General features: G+C 37.0%; 1 protein-coding gene across 1 annotated transcript in view; it reads left to right on the top strand.

Moving 5' to 3' along the window:
• STMN2 (stathmin 2) overlaps positions 1-27,517 on the top strand; it is a 50,995-nt gene that overhangs the window by 12,055 nt on the left and 11,423 nt on the right. The window contains exons 2-3 of the mRNA XM_036830738.1: positions 14,931-15,026; positions 18,743-18,915. Of these exons, the coding sequence (XP_036686633.1) occupies positions 14,931-15,026; positions 18,743-18,915 (269 nt within the window). The remainder of the gene's footprint in view (positions 1-14,930; positions 15,027-18,742; positions 18,916-27,517) is intronic.

Below are 27,517 nucleotides of genomic sequence, written 5' to 3'. Positions count from 1 at the left end.
CTTAGATGACTGTAGTAAGAAAAAGGATATAGATACTTAGAGTTTAGTATTATTCTCCCAGTACTCATGAAAATAATACCTTTTCAATCAGTAGTGTTCCAGGTACCTATCAGTAAAACACTGTAAAATGTTACTGGAATGTCATTATTAAAATAATAAAGATATCCTGAGAAATCAAATTAGCATTCATCTGACATCTGACTTGACAAAGGCTTAAGGGAGCATAATTGGCTTCTGCTACAAAAGAGCATTACAACTATTTTGTTTTGCCTCCAAAATATCATTTCATATAAACATATGGTACATAAAGTTGGAATTATATTTATGACATAATTACAGGCATATTAATAGAAATATCTTTACATTTACAAGTATAGTCCTTTTTCAGATTAGATACTGTTGATAATAACAATCTACATATAAAAAGACTCAATATTGTTCATATTTATAGGCCATAAAATGCAGATGATAAGACATACTCCTACTTTCTCATAAACATGAAATAATGACAAAGGAGGAGCTTTATATGAAAGCATCAATACAATTTAAATCCTCACGAGGTCATAATATATTGCAGTGAGTAGAAGAGTTCAGCTTTAAAGAAAATGTAGACATTCTTTCATTTTTAAAAAATTGAACAAGTTCCGAAATGCCTAACCAAAACACAGTGGTAGAAAGAAAAGAACTGCATCTCTTCTATCAACCAAAAAGTTGGTTTAAAAAAAAAAAAAGCTTAGTAATAGAACAAATAAAAGAAAATGAAATTCAGTACCTAGGATGAGAATTTTTTCTAAGTTCAGCATTAACATTGAAGAAATATTGAATTATGCTGCTTTGAAAGAACTGGATTCCACTTGCTGAAATTTTTCTTAAAATGAATTTTTTTCAAGTGTGTACAGTAGCAGTCTGTATTTGTTATGAGTTGCAGGAGGCTGTATTCCAACTTATGCAAGAGAAGAATTGCAGAAAAATGTAGCTTGGGAGAGAATGATGAACTTTATGACCTGCTTGCATAGCCGAAGAGAATAAACACCTACCCACTTTTGCAAAGGGACGACGCTGCTCCTGACAACAAATAGCCAACATTTTATCACTTTTGATAAATTTTAGACGTGAATGGTGAATACATAGGGTGAAGACGGTCAGCTAAGAAGTCAAATAGGATTTCTCAGAATTGCTTCTGAAAAAGGTTTGTTCTCCTTGAGACAAAGAGTAGCAGGCTTTGCAAGGCAGCCTCAGATCTAGCTTTCCGTGATCTTTCTTCCTGTGAACTCTACAGCTTTACTGTCTAACAGTGAGCTTGGGGATTAGCCACATACCAACTTGCAGCACCTTGTGGCCATCGTATTTCCCATCATTTATTGTCCCCCTACTATGCATGAACCAGTCATATGTCACGTGTCCCTATGCCCTTTTTCCCATTTCATTTTTATGGCAACTCTTAGTCAGGTTTCATTATTCCCAATAGACAAGGAAGGATAGGAGAAGCCAAGGGAAGTTAAGTGACTTTGTCGAAGTCACACACCTTGTTCAGGGCAAAGGTGGGTTTCAGATCTCAAGCCCTCTCTCTTCACTCCACCTGCCTCACCGGGAACAGTTGTTACCTGTGTGTTTTGCTACAGACATTTCTTTATCTTATATGCAACTACACTGAGGGCTTCTTTTAGGCCAGAACCACGTTTCATGTACTTTGTTGCCCTCACAGCATCGTGTGGCCGGCAGTAATGATACTATTGGGTAACGTGTATTGAGTGTAGTGTGCCGAGTGCAGTGACAGCTATCCCAAGCACCTTGAGAAGATTATTATCACCCCCATTTTCACAGCTGGGAAAGGAAGGCAGGGAAGGAAAGCCATATGCAGCCAGTAGGTGCTAAGGCCAGGATTTGAAACAAATCAGTCTGACCCTGGTGCCCTCTTAGGCAACCACTATACCTACAGTCTCCCTTGGACATAGTAGGGGCTCTGATTGTGTTCGGTAATTTGATGAGATAAGGATGAAGAGAAGCCACAGCATTACAAGAAGCAAGATGCCACAGCATTTCACTGTAGCCACGGCCTGTAGACTTCAAAAGTCACTCAAAGAATAAAGAGCAAATCAGAGAAGATTAATCTTTGCTAACAATATCTCATATGAGTTAGCACTTCAGTTTTGCAATACATTATTTAATTCAATCTTTACAATAATATCCCCATTTTGTGGATAAATAAACTCATGTTTAGAAGGTTTAATAAACTGTTAAGGTTAGATAGATCCTGAGCTAGAGCCTAAGTAAGTCTTCAGCTTTTACTCATATTTTTTCCATTATCCCAAGGTAATATCTACTCATCTTAAGTCAGTTTTGTGGCCAAAAAAGCAACAGAACATATAAATGAATGCAGAGGAGACATTCACCTGCCTCCTTTTTCTCCGTGCATAGACAGAGGTGATTACCTGTTGTCATGAAGTTGACCTTATGAAAGATTGAGGTAGGTGTGTCTGCTTAAATTTTGCCTGGGAACCAAGCAATTACAGTTGTGCCACTAACTAGTGCCATTTTGAAACTATCGCCATAGCTACAACTATGGGATAAGGGCTAAGTGAGATGAGTAGGCCACTTCAAAGCACCCAGAAATACCAGTCTAGCATAAAAGGAAGTTAGTAAATTTAGTGGAGAGAATCGGTGAGCTCAATCTGGCTCCAACATCTGGACTCCTAATCCCCACTCTTAACCTAGTCTCAATGGGAAGCCAGCTGAGCCACTGACAGATCCAAGGGGGTATCATCTGCAGCTGGTGACAGCTCCTTCCTGCTCAGCCACCAAAAGATAAGCATTTATAGAACCTTAACTGCTACATATAACTACATGCGTGCATTAAATGAGACACCTTCTCTCGCCCTCAAGAAACTTAAATATAGTTGGGAAGAAATGATTAGCAGCGAACCCAACAGTAGAGGAATAAGGGCTAAGCTTTGTGAAACAAGCCAGGAACATGACTGTGTCTTTGAAAGGAGAAGAGACTCAAAGCCCTTTGGATGGAAACCATTGAGTTTGAGTCACTTCTGTTTTTAGGGAGATGCGAACTCAGCCTTATGGAATTGCATGAGTCAACCATTGGAGACATTTCTGAATTGTCACCACATCCTGGTACACAGATCCTCTGTCCTGCTCTACACATTATTACTTGGCCAGCTTTTTGAAATTCTGAGCAATATCCCGAACCACAAGTACACTTTTTTATGAATGTATTTAGGCTGAATAAATCTAGAGAAAACAGAACATGAAGGAAAGCCCATATTGTGCCTTTAAGTATTATGTATTAGCAAGTTATGATTTCTAAAATAATATCAGCAATTTATTATGCCAAATTCAGATTCATATTTATCTATGCAGATCAAACACTTGATACCATTTTACCTTCAGTTTTTTACTGGGAGTGTTTATGACCAAGTCTTGTAGTACTTGCTGCCACAAAGAAAATAAGAAGCATAGGTTATTCTTATCTCACTCAACCAGTTATACCAACATGTAATCTTTCTCATATCTTAGGAATGAGTATCATGAATTCAAAACGGGCTCCAGATGGCATCCAAAAAGCTCATATTTTATGAATCACCTATTCTGCCTAATCATAAAATATATTTTATATATATTTAAAATAGATCTTCCTTGTAGTATGGGGAAAAGCTAAGTTTGCTCAAATAGTTTGACAATTTGAAATTCAAATGATGAGTTGCTTTATGAATCACATTATATATAACATTTTGTGTCTATCATGTAAATATTTGTTATGAAATACCAAGATTTGGAAAGAGGAAACAATTTACAAAGCAGAAATATGAAGAGTAAGTTTTCCTTTTCTTTAAAAATGTAATGCCTTAAAATAATTTGTTTAAAAGAAGGTAGGTAAAGAAAGCCCTTAATGCAGAAAACACAAAAAAATGAATCTGCGTGTAATGAGGAAGTTAATTCATTTAAAGACAATATTTGCTAAATTTGTAGAATCATAGAATTCCAGAGCTTGGAAATAACCAACTGTCAATGAAAAAAAAGGTCCAGAAAAATTAAATGACTTGCTCAAGTTCTTAACAGAAAAATCTTAAGTTCTGAGAAGACCTCAAAGGTCATATAATCCAGTCACCATCTAATACTTATTTTCCTACCTGAAACATGGGGTTAATTAAGACTTGAGCTACTATCCAAGAGCGTAGTTTCATTAGAATGGCAACACATTGCATAATTTTGTAAAGTAAAAGAGAAATGCCATTCTTCATGAAAATTCTGTAATGGAGGAATTCTACAAGTAATACATGGTACATATATATTGCCTTGGTCAGCAGAAGCAGCAAGTACCACCATTCTGGATGCATTCCAAGAATTTTGTATGTATACGTGAGGCACTGGTCTTCACATGCAGATGAATTTGCTTCCCAAGGAGGATGAAAGTGTGTGAAGCCCTCTGAAAGGCTGTTCCAAGTGGTCTGGAAGAGGAGATCAATGATCCTTAGGTTTCAGGAAAGGAAAAAAAAAAACTGCCACAATGCAAACAAATTGCTTTATATCACCCAACATCAAAAATGTACAACCAGATTTAGAAGCAGGAGAAAAAGTCAAATATGGAAGAAAGATGATTATTTTTTAAAAAGGCTTTCATCACTTCCACTCATTACACCTTTCTCCCATTGCTGTTTTCCCCTCTGTCCCTGTCATCACCACCACCTCACCACCTACCATCCCCAAAGTGGGGGAAGGCCTTTAATAATACTAAGGTTATTAAGTTTGATTTCTTCATCTATAAAATGAGACTATCATTAGATTATTTAAATTATTTCTGCTGTTCCTTCCAGTTCTACGATGCTAAGACTAGTGATTCCAATTGCATTAGACAAAATGCAGACTTATTAATAATCTAAACATATTTATATTGGTGACCTTAAAGTAACTCTTTTTGAGAAACTGCTCACCAATCCAGGTCAACCAGATTTCACTAAAGTAGAAAAACAAAATGCACAACCAAAACAAACTAAAAACCTTCATAATATGTTTCCTCAAAGTATGAACAAACCCTCCTGATCGCTCAGGTATTTTTATTTGTATCTTATACGTTAAGTGTATTATGAAATCCACCTGTAAGAGAACATACGGTTACTTTTTAAATCTTTCTGCGTTTTTTTGTGATGTGTATTGCTTATTTCAAATAAATCAAAACCCAAATTTCAATCTCTTTATCCTTTCTGTAGCCACTTACTTTATTACAAAAAAGGCAAAGTGATACTTTGGCATGCAAAAAACAATAACTTAACAAAACTACATTTATCATAGCACGAGCATACAAAACTTTTGCATCACTGAAAATTACCATTTCTTAGAAGAGCTTTTATTTCCAGAAGAAACAAAACGCATGTGAAAGAAAGAAAATTTAGAAAACTTTTCTTGGACCAAGTTGTCTTTTATATTTTAATCTTGTTTGTAACAGTGATGACACAAAATGGACTGTGGAATTCAGAAGCTCCCGACGTTTTTCTTACTTGCTTTTTAGACTGCTTTTCATTCCTGGCAGAAAATTATACTAATTCAAGTTCTAGTATATGATGGGATGAATCCTATTTCAGAAAATGAGTCTTTACATGGCAAAGCTTGAGGAAGCAGCATTTGATTTCCAAAACAAAAAAGCAATTTTCATGGCATATCTACATTAACCTGAGGATTTCTTCCACGCTATTTAGCTGCCTCGAGAATGGATGCTGAAGATAATTACACAGTGGAAGCCGTAATATTAAGAGGTTTCACACTCATCTCAAAGGCTCCAGTACACTCACATACTCGCAGAGATATTCAATCAATGGTATAGCTCATTTTTTTAAATATCAGTGGCAATTCTAAACTTTGACAATATTTATATTTCCTATATTTTTAAATATATATTTGTTCATTCTATTCTCTTTGACACAAAGTGACTGTAGGACATATTACTTAAGTGTGACTAACAAGGTCACTAGACTTGTTTTCATTCAGGGGAAAAAATTTACCTGACTGCTCAGTTTTTGTTCACTAAGCCAGTTACCTAAGCTTTTAATACATAGGTTTTGAATGGATGACTAAAACAGAACTCTAATAAATATGATTTTAAAATCCAACTTTTAGAGCACTACTGAGTAAATGTTACATACTGTTGCATTTTACAAAGTTTCATTGAGTAAGACTCTAGAATTCTCCTTAGGTTTTGGGAAGCAAGCAAAATGCTGGCTCCTACATGAGGCTTTTGTGGCCTTTTCCTGAAATATTGTCTATTAATCTTTTATATGCCATTCATTTCCTAAGAAAAAATTTAGAAAAACTGCTCTAAGGACAATTTGTATACTACCCAGATAAGGATTCTATTCAATGGAAACTTGATAAGTATTATTTGGCAATAACAGCAAGTTAAATACTTCTTTTATTTGCAGTTGATGCTAGTAACTATTACAAGTAGTACGGATTTTGTAAAAATAATGGGAAGAGATTTAAATCTCTTGGGTGTCACGTTCAGCCATTGTGGAGACACAATTCAGAGAACATCATGGCAGCCCTCAAATGGAGGTTGCCTCCCCATCAGGAGACTGCAGGGAAGGGGAGAAAAGAGTCATTCCTCTACGAGAACTCCACTCAGCCAGATGAATGGTCTCTCTGTTCTTTCTCTCTGGCTTTGTCTCATTTAAGTCCCAACCAATTTAGCTATCATCCTAGGCTTGTGACTACTACTGGTGACTTAAGAAAAAGACATCCCTCGGTACCCAGAATTAGGCTTGCTGATAAAATCTTGAATTGCAGACAGAATAAAGTGCTCCCATTACTCCTGTAAACCACAGCGTAGTTTGGTCTCCATGTAGAACTACAAGAATTTCTTTATCAGGGGAAAGATAAAAGAGCAAGACCCTGCATGATACAGCGGAATTCTCATTAAACTCAACAGGCGCTTGACCTGGAATCAAGAGTAAGGTGAGGTCCCAAATTGATACAATTTACTGCTTTTATTACAATTTTGATCACAAGGACTGATTCATGTCACCCAATTTCTTTTCCTTGTTACAATTGTTTAGCCAAGAATCAATGGAATTGAAATTTAAGAGCCTCATGTGTTTCTGTAAAATCCAATGATGGGTTGTACAGCTTTGACCTTCTTAAATGTTCCTTTATTTGATTTGATATCTGTTCCTACAGAAAAAGTATGCTGCTCTGGCTGATCAAAATATTAATCTTTCAGAACCTCCCTGGTTATTATAGCTTAGGAGATCATAATCCTTGTGGGGAGATGTGAGTGGAATAAATACAAACTGAATCCATATTTATACTAAACTAATTAGCATTACATCATCATGGCAGAAATATCTAGAACATTACTTCATATCACTGATCTTCTGGGATGTTAAAATAGATCTTGAAAAATCTGAGATTTCTTTTTCATGTAAATGTTGAATTCTCAATTACATATTCATCAAGCTAAGGTTTTTTTAGGGTCCAAATTGAAGCCAAGATAGTATGCGAATGTTTTAAATAGAATCATTTTAGTCTGTTTCATCTTTCAAGAAGAAAATCACAGTGATGGAACTCCTGAAAGTATTTCTAAACGGGATGATAGATTTGACTTTTAGAAGATAATCTGACCTCAGGCTCTAGGACCTCAAAGCAATCAGGCTACCAAACACAATACACATACACATACACACACACACACACAATAACACAATATGGCCAAAATCAAGTTAAGATGAACAGCAGGAGCTTAATTTATGACATGGATAAAGAAGGCATCAAAAAAAGAGCTTATAGGTAATGGATTCCCATCTATTTAAAGACAGATAATAGGAGGCACAGAGAGAAGTCAGATCTAGGAGATCAGTGGTAGAGTGTGGGTTCAGTGTTTAATGACTGTGGGTGTAAGTCTTGAGTCTTTTTAGAATCAATTAGCAGAGTACCCTGTTTCTCCCATTATCTCTCATTTAAACCCTGGCACCAGCAACCAGGACTACCAGGAATGTCCACAACTATCGCCCCCAACTTGCCAGATCCTAAAGACGCCCCTACCTGGAAATGACAGCGTTTTTTCCCAAAGAAAGAGGTGCTTTTAATTCACTGTTTATATACATTGGAAAGCTTCAAATAAAAAAAAATGTTGTCAATGAAATCTCTTAGAAACCAATGCAAATCTACTTGCTGTAAAATCATTGCAAGGAACTTACATCCTGCATTCTGTATATCATCTAACTTTGTCCTTTACTTTCTGCCCAGAGACCTTTCAAAAGAAGAAATTTAGGTTGACTCCAAGTTGAGTAGCTTAGGACTTGCCAAGAAACCCCACCCCTACCCCCTAAACTAAATTGACTAAAATGATCAATGATCGCAGGTAAAACATGAGAAACAAAAGGAGGAAAAGCAATGTGCTAACAGACCCTGAGCATCCTTCATCGGAGCCCCCAAAACACAAGTCCATGGTCAGGCAATGAGTGCCCTGAATGACTTTGTTCTTATGGTTAACACTGCTATGTGGGGACACAGACCAGTAGTGCATTCAGAGATTATGAGATATTTTCTTCCAAAGTAGTATATTAATGACATTTTCAGAGCATTCCTTAACTGTCTTTCACATGTTAACAGGAAGTCTAATACATATTACTTCTTTTTTATACTCTGCATTAGCCAAAACTGAGTCAAATAAAATCTTGCCCAGAATGAATAAATGGAAGACATTTTTGTGATACTACTGATTCTAAATCAAATAACAACAAAGGAAGTATGAGAACTCATATTGATGGTCGTTCCCACACAAGCCAGGTGAAATAGAAAATTGAACATTTTAAAAACACTTATTTTTAATTATTCAAGCCTTTCAAAAGTAATGGAGTATATTGTCATGAATAATATAGATTATTGTCTTGTTGAAGCACAAAATGTATAAAATTAAGATGTATTTGAAATTTTGAGCAAAGGGCTTAGAGTTTGTGATATATATTTAGAAGAATGGGAGAAATAATTTCATATGTATATGCATATATATGTGTGTGTCTATTTCATATTTTACTAAGTAAACAAAATCTCTGCTATTTTAATCTATCCCAAGATCTAATCTGATAATTAAATCTCTAGTATGGTTTGTATTGTTCTCCTCAACCACTCTTTGTTCCTCGAGGGAGGACTACAATCTCCAGATTCACACACACACACACACACACACACACACACAGGAAAAAGCAAAAAAAAAAATTGAGAAAATTTAGGTGATTGCCTGCCAAAATATATCATCCTTAAAATAATAATCCAAATAACTGATGCAAAAGTATTTTTTTCCTAAAATACCTAGATAATTACCACTTTCTCTTTTTATCTCATTAGCTGGAATATGAGTGTGTAAGGATATATTTACTCGTATAATAAAAATATATATACTCAAAGTTCCTTTTGAGAAACTGTTCCTGCGTTTTCTAGCCATCTCTGTACCGAGTAAAATCCACAAGTAAAAGAAAAGTTACATTTTCTTTCTATAAACCCCTACACTTACCTATAGCCATGTAGTCAATAAAGTTAAAGAACAAATGCCAAAGAAAAAATGGGAAAGAAAAAAGTCTTGAACTCATTATTTTAAAAATCAGTAATAATATGCATTATTTTCTAGTTAAAAACAATATGTAGATGGTGAAGGTGAGTGTAATACATCTGAGCAAATTCTTGGGGAAGTGAATAACATTAGCAGCAAAGCATTTAGAGTCAGACAGACCTACATTCAAACTAAACTCCACACTTTATCATCTACTGCACATTGGGCAAGCTACACCACTTCTCTGAGTCTTTTAATTTCATCTGTAAATCTGGACTAATTATAGTACCTCTCATCGTATTGTTGAGATGATTAAATGAGAAAATACATGCAGCCAGCTAGCACCATGCCTGGTACACTGTTTGTGCTCAACAAGTAGCAGCTGTTGCCATTATTCATAGTTCATTGTAGCCATATAGAAGAATGGAAAAAATATCAGCGTTCATACACCATTAGGTTAAGTGGATATTGCTTTAAAATCATTACGCATCATGTGGGTTGAATTTTAAATGAATTTACTAGAGAAATACACTTACCTGTAAACATTAATAGTAAATAGCAAATGCAACCAACAATGAAAAACATTATATGGAATTACCTATCGCCTCCCGCATCCTTACAAACATGCACACTCTGCTTGGTGTTGGGTATAGTGAAAAGATTAATATATGCTGACTTCCAAAAACCAATGAAGAAAATGATTGTCAATTCAAAGTATGAAATTTCAATAGTGAAATCTTAATAATATGTTTCTAATAGCATTCACATTTGCTTGGGATTTGTTTTATTGTCAATAAAAAAGTTTATCCAAATTATATATATTTCCGTACCTCAACCCATGGTCTATTTTCTGCAAGGCAAACTCATCCTACTGGACTCAGTTTTAGCGACCCTTTTTCTGGAAAGCTTCCCTTGGCTACCCATCCATGAGGATCTCTCACTCTCTTCCATCTTCCCTTGACTCCAAATTTAGTTATTCTTTTCTATCAATTCATCTTTCATAAAGTCCCCTGCATCTTCCCTTCCCTTTTCCTCTGCACTACCATTTCCCAAAACCACACTGCATTACCTGCTGAACTTTATTCAATTGTTTCTTAAGTCTGTCTCCTAGTGATGGGTCTTTCCTGCATAAAACGACCAAATCCAGGTCTAAGAAGAGCTTTTATCAGGTAATTCCACTTTCAAAACGTTCAATGGCTTCCTATTGCTAGGATGACTTGTAATAGCCAAACTTTTTGACCGTGAATGGGGATGTTATTAATGTTATTAATGGGCTTAAACCAGAATCATGCAGGCAAACCAGGACTTAACAGCGAACCAACCCATTGCCAACTCTGCTTTTCAAACTTTCTCACCTAAATATTCCTAAGGGTGGACTCAAAACTAAACTCTCAAATTCAAATTTCTTTTAAGTTTACACATTTAAAATTCTTGAAATTCTAACATTCTTGTATATATCCATGTTCGTTTTAATGTACACATAATGTTTTTAAGTCCCAGCAACCCTTTTACATGAGCAAAATTTCAAAACATCTTACCCAAAATCTTGGAGCAAAATTGACCTCAAAGAAGACTTGCTATCAGGACACAACTTCTAAAAACCCTTTGTAGTGTAGTCTATGAAAAAGCTGTCTCCTGAAACACAGAGAAGGCCATTCACAAAGACCTGGAAGTGAATTATGCTCCCTGGAGTTGAGTTGAGTCATCCATCCTTATGTAAACTCACTGCTCCACTCACAAAAGTTTTCCATATGGTCTCTTTATAAACCCACTTCCATGTCAACACTAACAAATATACCTCCTCTCTTCTTTGCTTTCCTCAACCCTCCTCAACCCTATGATCCTGGTCCATTTGCTCTGGTTGCCATATAAAATACAAGATACCCAGTTAAATTTGAATTTCGGAAAAGCAAGGAATGGTTTTCAGTATGTCCCATGCAATATTTGGATTAAAACTGAACTAGGTATTGGTATTTTTATTTGCTAAATCTGGCAACTCTAACTGTAAAGCCATTGCTGACCACCCTCCCCACAGCCCCAGGGCTTTGAGGTTCTTCTGAATTTCTAGTACAAATCATCTACCTCTATTTGACACTTACCCTATTTTGCATGTGTTTCTATCACTTTTTATATCCATATACTTCATTTCCCTGACTTGAAAGCTCCTTAAGAATGAGGACACATATATTATATCTTTTTAATTTCATAATGCCTCACAGAAACTCTTGACCATAGGTGGTGATCATAAATATTGATACTTGTCAATTGAGAGATTGATTTAAAATCAGTGAGCAAAATAGCCAACAACTATTTATTAAGCAACTGCCTTCTGTTCCATTCAGAACTATGCTGTAAATTATTTCATAAATGAGTAAGATGCAACATTTGCCTTCAAAGAGTTTAGTTTAGTAAGCAAAAATTACACAGCAAAAACCAGTAGTGAATGACCTGAAACAGTATATAATCAAGTATAACAGTGTATAATCATGATTATGTAGTATAGCCTACTAAGGACAACAGGAGATCAATGTAGGAGTACCCCGAAGAGAGGGAAACACTGAAGAGGGGTGATCTGAATTGGGATTCAGATCTTGAGAAGGATGTAGATGAGTGGAGATGATTAGGAAGGGCAATGCCATCTGGGGAAAATCTTGGGCAACTGCAGCAAGTGGAAAGAAGACCCATCTTCACAGTATGCCTTTGCTGCATGAAAACAATCAGAATTTGTTTGGGCTGTGGTTGCAACTGGTTTTACGGGGTTCCATAGGATCAGAGCAACTATATCAGCGAAAATCTATGCAATGGCTACTACTGGATAGAGTCGTGCCATGTAGACTCACAGGCCCTGATGTTTAAAAAAAATAATCAAAGTAAGGATGCCATTAAAGAAATCACCCACGGAGATGAGCTGGGGTTTGTCCCCAGACCACATAAGAGAGGAAAGAACAAACATTTTTATCAGTCACAGTTATATATTACACATGGGCTCTAAATGTGTTGGTTCCTGACAACGTTTACACCTTTATCAATCTTAATTAGATCAGTGACCTTACTGAAAAATGGTGAACTTCATCTCCAGGAAACTGAGGACAGATGTTGAGGAATGTTTTCTTCAGTAGGAATTCATTTTCTTTTACAGCTTTAATCTGTTACCTCTCTATAAAATGGAAAATCTTTTTTTATTGAAGTATAGTTGATTTACAATATTGTGTTAGTTTCAGGTGTACAGAAAAGTGATTCTGTTTTATATATTTTTCGGATTATTTTCCATTATAGATTATTACAAGATATTGAATATTGTTCCCTGTGCTATACAGTAAATCCTTGTTGCTTATCTGTTTTATGCATAGTAGTTTTTAATCTGTTAATCCCATACTCCTACTTTATCCCTGCCCCCTCCCTTTCCCCTTTGGTAATCATAAGTTTGTTTTCTATGTCTGTGAGTCTGTTTCTGTTTTGTATATAGATTCATTTGTATTATTCTTTAGATTCCACACATAAGAGATATCAGATAATATTTATCTTTCTCTGTCTGACTTACTTCATTTAGTATGATATTCTCTAGGTCCATCCAGGTTGCTGCAAATGGCAATACTTCTTTTTTATGGCTGAGTAATTTTCCATTATATATATATATGTACCCCCTCCATCTTCTTAAACCAATCAATCACTGGTTGATGGGAACTTGGGTTGTTTCCATGTCTTGCTATTGTAAATAGTGCTGCTATGAACATTGGGGTGCATATATCTTTCCAAATTAGAGTTTTCATCTTTTCTGGATATATGCCCAGGAATGGGATTGCTGGATCATACGGTAGTTCTATTTCAGTTTTTTAAGGAAACTCCATACTGTTTTCCATAGTGGCTGCACCAATTTACATCCCCACCAACAGTATAGAAAGGTTCCCTTTTCTATAAGACAGAATATCTTTTATTTTGCTTTTGGATTGTCCTTCTCTAATAAAGTTGATGTCTTTAACATGTGCTTCTAATATGTGCTTAATTTTGCAAAATATTTTGGTACCATTTGGCATCCTCTTACCAGAAAAAGGTACAAGCCTACAAAGGCTTGCTGTTTTGGTTTTAATCAGTTCATGGAATTAAATGCATTGAACCACAAAATGCTTTTATGTGACAGATATTGTGATTCACACTGAACATCCATGTGAAGATCGGTTTGGACCTTTATAAGTGACATAATTTTATTAACTAAATAGACACATAGGACAAAGAAATATGGTTTCAGCCTTCTAAAATTCCAAAGGCATCCAGTAAAATCTCTCAGAATGGGTGTTGGCAGGACTATTCTGGCACAAGGCACCTGGCAATAATGCCCAAACAATCTTCTGCAGATTCTCGCCTTCCCAAGGTACTCCTCTTCCATGGGTTACATAATGATCAGAAGACCCTGCCAAGAGGTACCTGCTCCCTGTGAGGTTCAATATGTTAGGACATCACCATTTGTTTATACTTTCTCACAAGTTAGTGCACGTTATCTCTCTTATTTTTCTTCCATTTTCCTTAATTCATTAACTTTGCTAATTAAATAACCAACAAAGGTGAGAGGATCCCACCTCTTTATCCCCTTCTGGTCGTCACTTGTCCCAGTGATGACCAACGTGATAAGAGGCCCTCTAAGGTTGCCTGGACAGGAGACCTCTTGAAGGACAAAGGGGAAAATGAAATGGGGGCGGGGGGGTTGGGGGGAGTGAAAGGGGAGGAAGGTCTGAACTCCAGCAGCTGCTTGGCATCCAAACTGAGTGTGCAGAGAGGAAGAGACCTCCTTATCAGATCTCAGGTCCAGGTTTTTGGTGTGTGTGGAAAGAGGGAGATTAAAAAAAAAGTGCACTTGGGATGATGAGAAATAAGCAACATTGGTCCCTGCAGGATATATCAATATTTGCTTAATAACTATCCTGATGAGTTCTCTGACTCTCCCCAAATGAGTATGTGGCCATTCAGGGTCAACCACAAAGGACACCTCCTGAAGCTGATTTACATACAACAGACCTAGTGCACATGTACTAGAATGGACCTTTCTCTTTGCCCATTTTGTCTGTTTCTGCTTCCTCCGTATCTTTCCTGTCTCTCCCTCCTACCCTGCTGGATCTCATTTCCATCTACCTTCCTTTCTTTCTCTAGCTCCCTTTCTCTCACTTCTTATCTAACCTGCCACAATTTGTGTTTTATGTCCTCTGTAATAAGGAATATGCACCCCAGAGTCCGCTTCCATCTTTCGTTCATTTATATTTTGTGAAAGAGGGCAGTGTCCCTGGCAACATTCATTCTGCAGGAGGCTACAATTATTACTCAGGTTAAAAGAAACGTTCAGAGGAAATTCAGAAAATGATAGATACTAATCTTGAGTCTTTTGTTTCAGCCTACAAGGAAAAAATGAAGGAGCTGTCCATGCTGTCACTGATCTGCTCTTGCTTCTACCCAGAACCTCGCAACATCAGCATCTATACTTACGATGGTGAGATGCCTACAGTAGAAATGCCCCTGCTGGCTGGATCAGTTGGCAAAACTTGGATATATTTGTTTCTGTCTCACAGTTCCTGGTATAATTAAATCAATATTTTGTAGATCTTACTATTGACCTGCCAGGTCTAGCTAACGAGTCTTATTGATTGCCGTTTGCTCAAGACGGTATGAGTTTGATGCTAATAACAGCACATTAATGTCTCTTAAGAAACATGGCTGAGTGCTTATTAGCCATCGCATCCAACATGTCAACATCCACAATATGTCCGAGGCTTTTCTTTGCAAATAACATGATATGCTAAGCTGTAATTAGAGATCACAATTTGCAAGAAAATGCTTTGTAGTTAGAAAACTCAGGAGAGAAAATCAACCACCATCGCAGTTTTTTAGTGTAGTCTTTATAAAATCCCCGTATTTTGTGTGTGCATGTCAACAACCTAATAAGTTCCAATAGTAAAACCGACCTATGACTGAAGCCCCAGATAAAGAGGATTTTAAAAGAAAATCCTGAAGAACTGGCATAGCTATGAACCTTATTTTGCAGTAAAACCCTTTTGGTTTGATTTATCCTGATTCATACTACTTAATTTGATTACCTTCCTGGTTCTGCCACTATCTGCATGACCTCGGGCAAGTAACTTAGATTCTTTGAGCCCGATTTAACTCTAGTATCTTCCTCCCAGTGGTGTTGTTGGGTTTAAATGGTTTCATGTTTAGCATAGAGCCTGGCCTCTTGTAAGCATTCAAAATGGTAGCTGTCATTATCAACAATACCATTTTTACTTAATTCAGTGCATTTAATCAAAATGTTTGATGCAGTTATATATGTAGTAGATAACGCTGAGGCATATTTGGCTACCTGTTTGGCTCACAACGATTTTCTTTTCCACATGTATAAGGAAATCCATTAAAGGTAAGGTGAAAGGATCGATGGCAGTTAACCCCTTCTATGCCTTTAAAATATTCCAGGACTCAAAGACGTTTTTCTTTCAAACTGATTCTATCATGGCACAAGCATCATAAATATGAATTAACTGTTTCACAAGGAAATGTCTTTCATGCAAAAAGATTTTGGTTTCCAACCAAAACTCTCATTAGAATGCAGGCCCCATGTCTACTTCATATAAGTTCATTCAGTCAACAAATACACTGGTCCTATCCTTAATCTGCTAAATGTGGCTGTGACTAGTAATCCAGCTATGTTTCTTCTGAGACTGTATCTCACCATGTGTTGTCACTGAGGTTCCAGTGATGCATACGGCTCATGCCTCTTCTTCAAGGCACTCATGGCCTAGTAGAAGAGAATTACAACGTACAAATAATCAGTAAGTGGAACTCAGTGTGGTTATTCGCTAAGGCAGCATTTACTGGTAGGACACAGAAGACAGTGATGGTTTCTGCCCTCTTAGGGACTGGAGAGAGGGAAACGAAAATCAAAAGTTATATATAAACTGAGACTTAGAAGTCAAATAGACAATTTAACATAGCTCATGAACTGCTTCCTAAAAGAACTGGTAGAGAATTTCAAATTCCCAAAGTCTTTAACCTTGTCTTCTCTTTCTATATTAGGTAATAATGTGAAGTGTTTATTGTAGACAAATATTATAACAAGAATTAATGATAATTATTATTATTTACATTTACAAACACTAAGTGCTATGGCCTGTGCTTTACATTTAGTATCCTTTATATCTTTTTTTTTGGAACATCTTTACAATTTAATTTTTTTAACAGCTGTATTGAGGGCACCTACAAATCACTGCACATATTTAATGTATATAATTTGATTAATTTGGACAAGTATCCTTCATCTTTTAATCTTCACAACAGTCTCATGAGAAAGGTGCCTTTTATCTCCATCTTTTAGATGAGGAAATGAAAGCTTAAAGAAGTGAATTAACCTTCCCAGTATCACACCCTAGTAAGCAGGGCTTAATATTTGGATGCAAATACAGGCAGTTCTGATTTCAGTGTCTCTAACTCTATCCATTTAAAATCCCATCACCTTATCAAATAAGTGATTTTTATTTGCGTCTGTTCTCTTGAAACCCTTTTCCATAAATTTTATAGAATTGTACTTAAGATATAAGTACAAATTTGGATGCCTTCAGGAAGATTTAAAATATTTTTACATTTGTGAAAAAAGCCACATCATTTTTAACATACTGAATTGACTTTGTCTATATGATCTGTTAGCATTCACAGGTCTAAGTAAGGTCAGTTCCTGTTCACCTGGGGTCTTACCTGACCACAAACTGAAAGTGCACTAACCAGCCTGCTAAAAGAACATTAATGGAAGCTAATTTATAATTCTGCTCTGCTCTAGTCAGAACTAGTCTGGAGACCTGGCCAGCTTGGTTGCCACAATTTTCAAGGGACATTAATAAATCAGTGAGCCCTGTGAGATTAGGGAGTGATGCAGTAGTAAAGATCTAGAAACAGTGTCACTTTAGGACACTGAGAATGCTTTAGACTGGGGAAAAAATTTGAAATGGAAAATCATAACTATTTTCAAATACTATTGTGATGCACGACAGAGACTGGCCTGACTTTGGGTGGGTTCCTAGGACAAAACAAGGACTGGAGGGCCGAAATGAGAGGGGTGTAGTCTGGGGTTCAAAATAAAAAAACGCTCATCTAAAAGTGAGAGCTGTCCAATGAGCTTTCAAAAATCAGTATATTTTACTAAGCTATAAGTTGTGTAATTACACTAATATCCTAGCAGGCGCTAGCTATCACTCTATTTTATATTATAAATTATATTATTTTACATTATAAATTATATTATGCATTTATTTTCAGGTTTTTGCCCATTTAATTACTATGCATATTATGCAGCTATTGAGTTTAAATATTTTTAAAATGTACAGAGTGTATAAATTAGATAAGCAGATGTTGCCCCCTCCCTCCCCTACCACAATGCCTCTTCCCCCGCTTCCTGTCTACAGGTGAGGGATGATGATGAAGAAGGACATTCTAAGTAGCAACAAAGTAGAAGCAAAGATATTACCATGGTACCCTGTCTTATTGTCTTCATTAGACTGTAAGCACCTTGAAGGCAGGGACCCCCATCACAGTGCCCTCCCCAGAGTGGACATTACATTGCTTGATGACTCAGATCAACAGACACACTGAAGGGCAAAACAGGAACCAGAAGGATGTCTTGCACATGAGCCTTGACTGCGCCAAGTATTTCCAACCATTCAGGGAGCTACATCGGTTCCAACACAGCTCCTGTGATTTCTAACCACAGGATTAGGTGTGAGAACTGGAGGACTTTGTTATTTTCCTCATTATTTAATCTGAAAATGTTTCCAGCTATGCTAATTTCCAAAAAAATAAATAAATCTAAATCTGTGCTCCTTGCTTTTCATATGAGGCTCATATTTATTCAAAAGGAAAATAAAGTTAGTTTAAAATCGATTCAGGCTATTTTTTTCTGGGCACTCCTACCATGATTCAACTCCCTATGGACATTATTGAATTTCCCAACACTGTAAATATTTATCCAGTTAAAATATATCCATAATTATACTAAAGAAAGAGGTCTTATATGTTCAAACAATGTAGAGTAAATGATCATATGCAGTACTTTACTCATCTTTGCCAGAATAACAAGGCTACTTTTAATTGCCAGAATCCAAATTATTTTAGTAAACCCATGCCTGTGTTCTGTGGGCTTAACCTTCTCAAATATTCATCTCTCAGATATGGAAGTGAAGCAAATCAACAAACGTGCCTCCGGCCAGGCTTTTGAGCTGATCTTAAAGCCACCATCTCCTATCTCAGAAGCCCCACGAACTTTAGCTTCTCCCAAGAAGAAAGATCTGTCCCTGGAGGAGATCCAGAAGAAACTGGAGGCTGCAGAGGAAAGAAGAAAGGTAACTTTTTCCACAGGTTTTTAAATTCTGCTTCCTCTTTTCCTTGCCTTCTCTCTCTCCTCTTCTCTCTCCCTTCCCCTCCCCCACCCCTCCACTTTCACACACACACACACACACACACACACACACACACACACACACTTCCATCAGAATTTCAGACAATGATGTCTGAACCTGCACATGTAGGTCTTCTAGACATAGATCCAGGCTACTTCAAGTAAAACCTGCTGCTTTGAGGCTAGTTAAAACCAAAGATCTCAGACACTGAAAGAACTTCAGTGCCCTAGTGCCCTCCCCCCATCTTGGACCCATTTTGATAAAAGCCTCCCTGCCTTAGCCTATCCTTGCTGTCAAGAAAGCACAGCCTTAGGTACCATAACTCCAGGGGTTGTGGTGGGGAGAGGTGCCCAAGTGGTGAGCCCTTCCTCTCAGAGTCTGCGTCCTGCCCCAAAGCATAGTACATGGTTTTGCTCGGAACTAGAAAGCACCACATACTCCCTCTGAGATATTTCCTGCCCAGAAACGCTGTTCACCCCAGGGTAAGGGCCAGAAGCTTGCCCCTGTCCCCAAGGCCTCACTCCCTGTCCTTGAAGTTGGTTCATCCAAGATCAGAACCCTCTCGGGAATATATGAGTATCTTCCTCTACCCATTTCTAAGCCTTGAAGGCATTTTTTTCTTTTTTCCATTGGCCCTTGTTTGTATTAAAGAGCTTTTTCTTACAGAGCTAAATCTTTAATTTTCCACAATCAGCTGAATAAGAAAAGCCAAGGGTATTAAAAATGGAGGGCATACAGAAATCCCTAAGACTGTATACATAGAGATAGAAGTTATGTCTGAATATGTGTGTATCAGCTGTGTGATTATGGGGGTCCATCCCATCGAGATGCTCTTGATTAACCCAAATAAATTACTGCAGGTAACTCATTCCTATGTTGTATTTTCCACTGACTTTATCATGATATATTTTTAGAATCATGTAGTCACTAGAATATGCTCCATGCATGGTCTCATGACTTAAATGGAAACTCTGTATTTATAATGATTTTTAAATTTTATTTAGATGTTTATAAAAAGTTAGCCAATACATTAAACATTTCTATGTTGGATACTTACAAAGAAAAGGAAAATAGTCCTTCTCCTAAAGACTGAATTCTCTAACAGGGAGTGCAGAACAAACCCAAATGTGTGTGTATGTATATGTGTTTATATATACCTACATGCACACACACACACTCACACATATGTACATATATAACTGTAGCATCAAATAACAAGGCTCAGAGATTATAAATCCTAGATTAAGTTTTCTGAACCAAAAATACTTTTTGTTTTAATCTTTGTGGTTGCAAAATCTTCCTATATCATGTAACTTTCTGATCACAATTTCAATTTTTACTCAGGTGAAGTTCTCTTTACATCCAGTGAGTATTTCTTTACATATAATTTATTGTATTTGACCAATTACTGTTGTTATCAATTTGGATTTCAAAGGAAGGAAACTAAGCTACTAACCCAAGTAGACATACAGGAAGTTGCTTTAGAAATATTTATCAGGTTTTTTTGTTGTCATTTATAGCTTTCTTCTCATAGTAAAACTGAACTAACGTATTCAGAGTTACAATCCTTCGAGACTGTCGCCAACAAATATGAATAACTAACTACAATAGTAGAGAGCATGTTACAGTCAAGGTAATTTAAGTTCTCACCGAAGCATTGGCATCTTATAGCTAACAGGTGTGAATATAGGTCATAGGTTGACATATGGAGATGCCATGGCTTGATTAGAAGTCAGTAACTGACCTGAAATTGAAAATTAGAGATGAAAATTCAACATCATAGTTCAGGATGTTGCTGGTATATTTAATTTGAAGGAAATTATTAAAAGAAAAAGAAAAACACAGAGATGATCAAAATTAACTGGATGTGCTCATAAAATTCCCTGAGTTAACTAATTACTGATTCTGGTAAAATTCATGTACCCTGACAACAATAAATTATCAACAATTACACATTTAAACAATTGAATTTAACTAGAAATTGTCCACGTGGCTAAAAGACATTTACAAATGTAATCATCCAGCATTGCGACACCCAGGAGAAATATTCTTTGGAGCCCTTTAAAATCAGTGTTCTGTCACATTTCTGCTCTTACTAAAATTTTCAAAAAAATGATTTTCAAAAAAATCATTATATAGATTATGTCCAGGTACTAGGGTTTTAATTAGAAGAAAATACAACTAATTAACAGAAAGTGACAGCTTAAGAAATCATTAATTGATTTTTTTTCTATTGGCTTGTACTGACTTAATTAGCACTCATGTGAAGAACTGTTAATTCTCTTTAAAGAGAGTTCTTTAAATTCTTTAATTCTCTTTACAGAGCCTTTAGCAAGTGCATATATCTCAGTAACTATCTAAGTGAGGACATGCATATAACCAAAACCCAACTCAACTAACTGAAGCAAAAAGAGGGTATGGGACTAAAATCCTCAGAGTGTTACAGCTTCAAAAACAGCTTGATCCAGGAGCTCAATATTTCTTTTTACATTTATCATTTCTTTCTGCAACTAATTGGTCTCAATACCAAGGATTTTTTGTTTCAGTCAGTCCCAAATTATTTTTCTCACAAATTAGCAACTCCAGCAGAAAGAGAGCTTCTCTTTCCTAATAGTTCTAACAGAAGTCTTAGAATTGAGTCTCAGTGACCTGTGTGGGGTCACATGCCCAACCCAATAAGATGGTACTAAATAAAGCAGGACAAAGAGAACTGGTAGTTCTGGGGTGAAAAGTGCTATTCATATGCGGTGGTCAGAAAAGGCCTCTTGAATATGAGAACATTTGAAAAGAAGCATGAAGATAGTGAGGGAAAACATTTGAAAAAAAGGCAAGAAGGTAAGGAGTGAGCCATGGGACTCTTCTCTGGGGGACAGAATTTGAAGTAAAGAGAATAGCAAGTGCAAAGGCCCTGAGGTAGGAGTATGCTAGGACTATTCAAGAAATAACACAGAGGACAGTATGGTGGGAGTAGAAGGAGAAAGGGGAGACTGGTAGGAACTGAGGTCAGAGGTAGCATTTTTAAGGACTCTGACTTCAAATGAAAAAGAAGGTCATTGGGAAGTTAAAACCATTTCACTCCTTGTGAATCACAGCCTATATTCAGAGAAATATCTACTTTAAAAAGCTGGATGACTAGAAAAATAAATAGTGTTAGATAAATAGAGAAGATATGAAAGTGTTCTAGATGTAGAGAATGGTTCCAGAACTAAGGATACCCAGAGGTGAGAGTGCAGAAAGTGTGTTTTCAGGGCAGTGGGTAGACCAGTAGTTTGGGCTAGTGGCCTTGGGTAGGGAGTTGGAGAGTAGTGAGGTGAGATCGTGGAGGGCCTTCAATGCCAGGTTAGGTGTTCAAACTCCATTTTATCTAAGAAATGAGGAGTCGCTAAAGGCTTTCAAAAATACTCAGATGTCCAACCTAGCCGAGTGACCGGCAACACTCATATTGCCCTGGTTCCATTTCCTTTCTTACAAGCTAACAGTTTGTAAAGATTCCGCCTACCAAACATAATACATTTAAATAAGTATTAATCAATTCCTTTTGTCATGGTTATAATCAAAGCATCTATAACTGCCAATTAATATTTTTGATTATCATAAAATAAGCATTCTCTCACTAAATTAACATAATTCTAACTCAGAGTAAGGATAAAGATAGACACAGAGGTATTTCACAGAGGTGAAATATGACTTCTGATAGGGCTTTTAAAACAAAAAGGTTATGAGACCCCTCCCCCTCCATTAGTACCCTTGAAAGACTTGCTTCTGGGACCTGAGTTTAGAGATCATGTCTGGGAAGCAGTGACCTACCTAGGCTGTGCTGCTGGAGCCTGCTGGATTTAGAGCTGGAGGGCTGCCACTGACTCACCTCCATGTGGGCTCAAATTCACTTTGTGTTCAGTGTTTTGGCAGTTTCCCCAATTCCTCACTCCATCTGTTGATACTATTGCAGCACTGACCATCTGGTCACTACGTTAAATGCTCCTCCCTTAGGCTCCTTTGAACCAGAATTAATGCTCCATTGATTAGTTGGTAGAAGATTATTATAAAAGGAATAAGTCCTTTTCCTGATTTTTTTCTTCCTTCTTTGATTATCTCTGAGAATCAGTATTCACCTCCATGAGACCACATTACCTCATGAGGTCAGCTTTGAAGCTCATTATTTGAAATTAAAGTTTCCATACAGCAGCTTACCCATGCGGATGAAATGATATGAACGCTTCGGTTATCCATCCATCCATCCATCCATCTATCCATCTATCCATTTATTCATTCAACAAACATTTATTTAGTGAGAGGCAGCAGAGCTAAGCTAACCATACACTCCAGTTGGCCCAGGACAACCCCAGCTTATTCCTACTGTTTGGTTATCATTATTATCTCACTCTCGTAAGTATCCCAGTTTGGACAATAAATTATGTGATTATGGCAAGACAAGCACAGTATTTAAGATCATCTTTAAAAGCATGGTGGTTAAGAACACATGGTTAAGGAGAATGCCTGTGATCAAAGTCTGGTTTCGCCACTTAATAGCTGTGTGACCTTGGGCAAGTCACTAATCTCATTATGTCTTATTTTATCCATCTGTAAAATGAGACTAACAATAGGACCTACATCCTGGAGTTATTGTGAGAATTAAAAGAGTTATTCTATATCACAAGCACTGTGAAAGTGTCAGCTATTATTGTGTAAAAACACATCCAATTCCAATTCCACAGAGATGATGATCTAGCAAACTCATGATTTTATAAAGAAAGCTTCTCATTAACACAGATACTGAAATGTTACTGTATAATACATTTCATAAATATTTTTAAACATTATAAAATATTAGTTATCAAATTACAAAGGTGGTTTGATAGGTAACAGATATATAAATAGTTCAGCCCAACTAAAAGTGGCTTCAAAAAATTAGTATTATGAAAAACAATGATGAAAACTTAAGGAATTGAATGATATTGATAAAATCTCATGCTAAAATCAATTAAATTAAAAAGAAAGTTATTCAAACCACTCCAGTAAACTATAATTGGCATACTGACAATACTGGCACAATCAACTCCAAAGTCATCAAACCTCCGAAAGAAATCTGTGTTGCTTATTTTTAATAATATGGCCTCGAAGTGGACCATTTGTCACCAAACATGGTAGGCTGACCTTTTCCATTTGTCGGCATCTCACATTGTAGATGGCAACTAAAGCCGAATCCGGTAAAAGAGGGGTGGTTTATATAGCAATGATTATGAGCTAAAGTGCTGGATTATTCACAATTCAACATTCAGGAAGCGTTCTGCTCCTTAGAGAATGTGACACGTGGTCCACACTCTTCCCGTGTGTGAAAAGCACCCCTGTGATTCTTTCCTAGGAGTTAACCACAGTAAATGCACTACAGACTCTGGCAGAAGGGCTCATTCTAAAGGTGTTTGGATTTCAGTCATTTTAAATTTCTTATTGTGCTTCTGATTCTTCAACACAAAGTGAATATTAAACCCTTTTGTTTTACATAATTATATTCAATCATCATATTTAACAAGACTTTATTTGTGACTTTAGCTGGGTTAATAATGTTTTTTCATTGTTAACAGTAAAGCAAATAATTAGAGGCACATCATCTAACCTACTACCGTAAAAGCACTTAGGTACAAGGAGATCTAGCGTCGGATAAATGGTTCCAGAAGGCAAGACATATATCCAAATGATGAAAAGGGACAAGAAATAGAGAGGTATGGGGACTTCCCGGCGGTCTAGTGGTTAAGACTTCACCTTCCAATGCAGGGTGCGGGTTCGACCCCTGGTCGGGGAGCTAAGATCCCACATGCCTCACGGCCAAAAAACCAAAACGTAAAACAGAAGCAATATTGTAACAAATTCAATAAAGACTTTAAAAATGGTCCATCAAAAAAAAAATACTTTAAAAGGAAATAGAGAGGTAGAAATGTGTATACTTCAAAACACAGAGAAATAAAAACTAGCACTATCTAAAATATAGTCTTAAATCTCCTCTGTGTACCCAAAGTAAAATGAGTTTTATTATACCACTTAACTCAAATTTATCTTCCATTTCATTATACAGTAATTAAATGCTTATACTCAGTAATATAAGAAATGGTAATGAACCTCTTTGGAAAATTATATAGTTAAAGTGTTCCTAAATGTACAATAATTCTTCTCACCATCTCATTATTTTTCCCTTCACATATCTCTCTTGTAATTATTTCAGTGATACTGAGTTCAATGTGAGGAAATTTATGCCTAGAATAGGTGTTCACCATCAATGTGGCTCCGCTATTACAATAGCAAGATGGAGATGTTCTGCATCTCCCAGAACATCATGTTGGATGTCTTAGCTCTATAAATACTTTGCCTTGACATTCGCATTATACCTGCTGGTCATTATCATGCCCTCATTTTCTACTTCCACATTTCAGTGACCTTCAACATTAGGTACATGCTATTCAGAAATGTTCCTCCATGGTCAGATCCTTTTCCCTTAAACAATTTATTTTTAACAACTTTTAGCAAATCCCACCTCTCCAGCTTCCCTATAAGTCAATCAAGATTCCTTTCTGCTAATCTGCCCAAACAAGGAATAAAGTAAGAATACCTATTCGACCATATAGCAAAAACTTTACTCCTACTGAAATGAAGGAAAATGCTTCTACCTTTATATAACACATCCTCACATTCATTTTCTGTTTTAAGGCAGTTTTCTGGCCCAAATACTTATTTGCTTATTGATAGAAATCTTAGAATCGGAACCAGTGAGGCCGTGACTGGGAGATTAAAGCTGTATTCATAGAATCAATTTCTCCCCAGGAACAAAGTTAAAGAGGTTATAGGTGGTGATATCTGGATGCCAGGCTATGTAAGAAGGAAGAAGAATTATGACTTTCTGCAGCAGTGGAGTTCCAGAGACCCTAGGAACTGAGGTCAAAGCCCTCAGGGCTGTTAGCTCCATGGAAGAATTTAAGAGTTGAGTACGTATGAGGAAGAATCAAAACTGGGAGGCAGACATATTTTCTTGGTGAGGAATTCTTTCCATAATCAACTTCTCATCCTGTATTTTTTTTCCATGGACTTGAGCTTTAAATATTTGAAACATGTATAATTATTAGATCCTACTAATGCATGAGTTGAGGCAGTGGTGGTTGTAACAATCCCTACCAGCGTGTAAGGAAAGGCTTCATGGAAGCGAGTGGCCCTGAAGGGTAGCCTGGCCCGGTTAGGCAGGTCTTCATCATTGAGCAGCGGCCTCACGTGAGAACGTTCTGTACTGCCTTCTGTTTCTGTTTCACCCCATTAATTGTGCTAAAGGAATGCACTTGACACCTAGGCTGGGTAATCTCATTTAGCCCCAGTGGCTGCAAAAGTACTAACGCCATTAATTGAGGCATTTCAAACTGAGCCAAACGCCACACTCCACAAATGCAACAGGCCTCCCTCCTTTTGTGATTATGGGCCCCCGAGGGAGTCTGTGTTCACACAGTCCAAATGTGTCCCACCAAGGCAAGAGATCTGAAAAGGAATGTATTGCTCTATTACCCTTTCAATGCCAAGGCCTTCCCTTCTCAATCCTATTCCCCTGCTGTCTCCTGACTGGTTTTGGCTCTTTCACAAAAGAAAATTAAGAGCACAAATATAAACATCAAGTTACAACACAATTTCACAAAGTGCCAAAGTTAATTTGAGCATCTGAAAATTAAAAATGACGCAGTTGCTTCTGGATAACTATCCATGGTAACTCTGCAAGAAACAGCCACAGAAAAATCCAGGTAGATCCTATCCAGGGCAGCGCTGGAAGCACTGATCTATAGGAGAAGGAGGAGGGGAAAGGGACTTACTAACATACCGAGCAGAAAGTTCACATATCTACTGGCTTCAGCAGCCTTGGCTGATGGACCATGTCATACAGAGGAATACAAACTAAAAGCACTGCTATAGAGGATTTTGAAAAATTTTGTTTTGCTTTATTTTAATTGATTTGGTGTTCTTTGGTTTCCTGGAGCTGCCCCACCGTTTTCTGCCCATTACAAGAGATACCTAAGGCCCCAATCTTATCCATAATTCTTGGACACATTGCACCCTTGTTTTGTTATAACCCAGACTTCTCTCCCTCAAAAAGTTTTCTGGACTTAGGTTACGTAAATTGAATTGAACTTTCTGAAATGAAAGATCAAGGTCATTTCCTCTTACTTCTTTGTGTTGCTTCCTTAACTGTGAAAATTCTTAGCAGTACAGCCCCATTCAGTGTACGTGTGCTGGCGGAGAGGAGGGAGTTAAGGAAGGGCTGACTGTCACCAACCGCGAGGACACCTGAGTCCACTCTCCGTCAATAACTAAAGGAATGTGAACAGATATCCTGCCCACGTGAGATAACCAAGATTCTACCTCTGAGTTTAGATGTAACAGGAGGTTCATTTGCCATCCTCTCCTGTCACAAGTGTTTTGAGTTTTCCTTTCAATAATAATGGCTGCCGTTTGCTCAGCACTAACTTACTCGATATTAGACACTGTGCTGAATACCTAGCAAACATTACTTCATTTGATG

Source organism: Balaenoptera musculus, chromosome 17 (genome assembly GCF_009873245.2).
Source record: "Balaenoptera musculus isolate JJ_BM4_2016_0621 chromosome 17, mBalMus1.pri.v3, whole genome shotgun sequence".
Lineage (NCBI taxonomy): Eukaryota > Metazoa > Chordata > Mammalia > Artiodactyla > Balaenopteridae > Balaenoptera > Balaenoptera musculus.
Note: the sequence above shows the minus strand (reverse complement) of the source record. Positions and strands in the feature narration are given on the sequence as shown.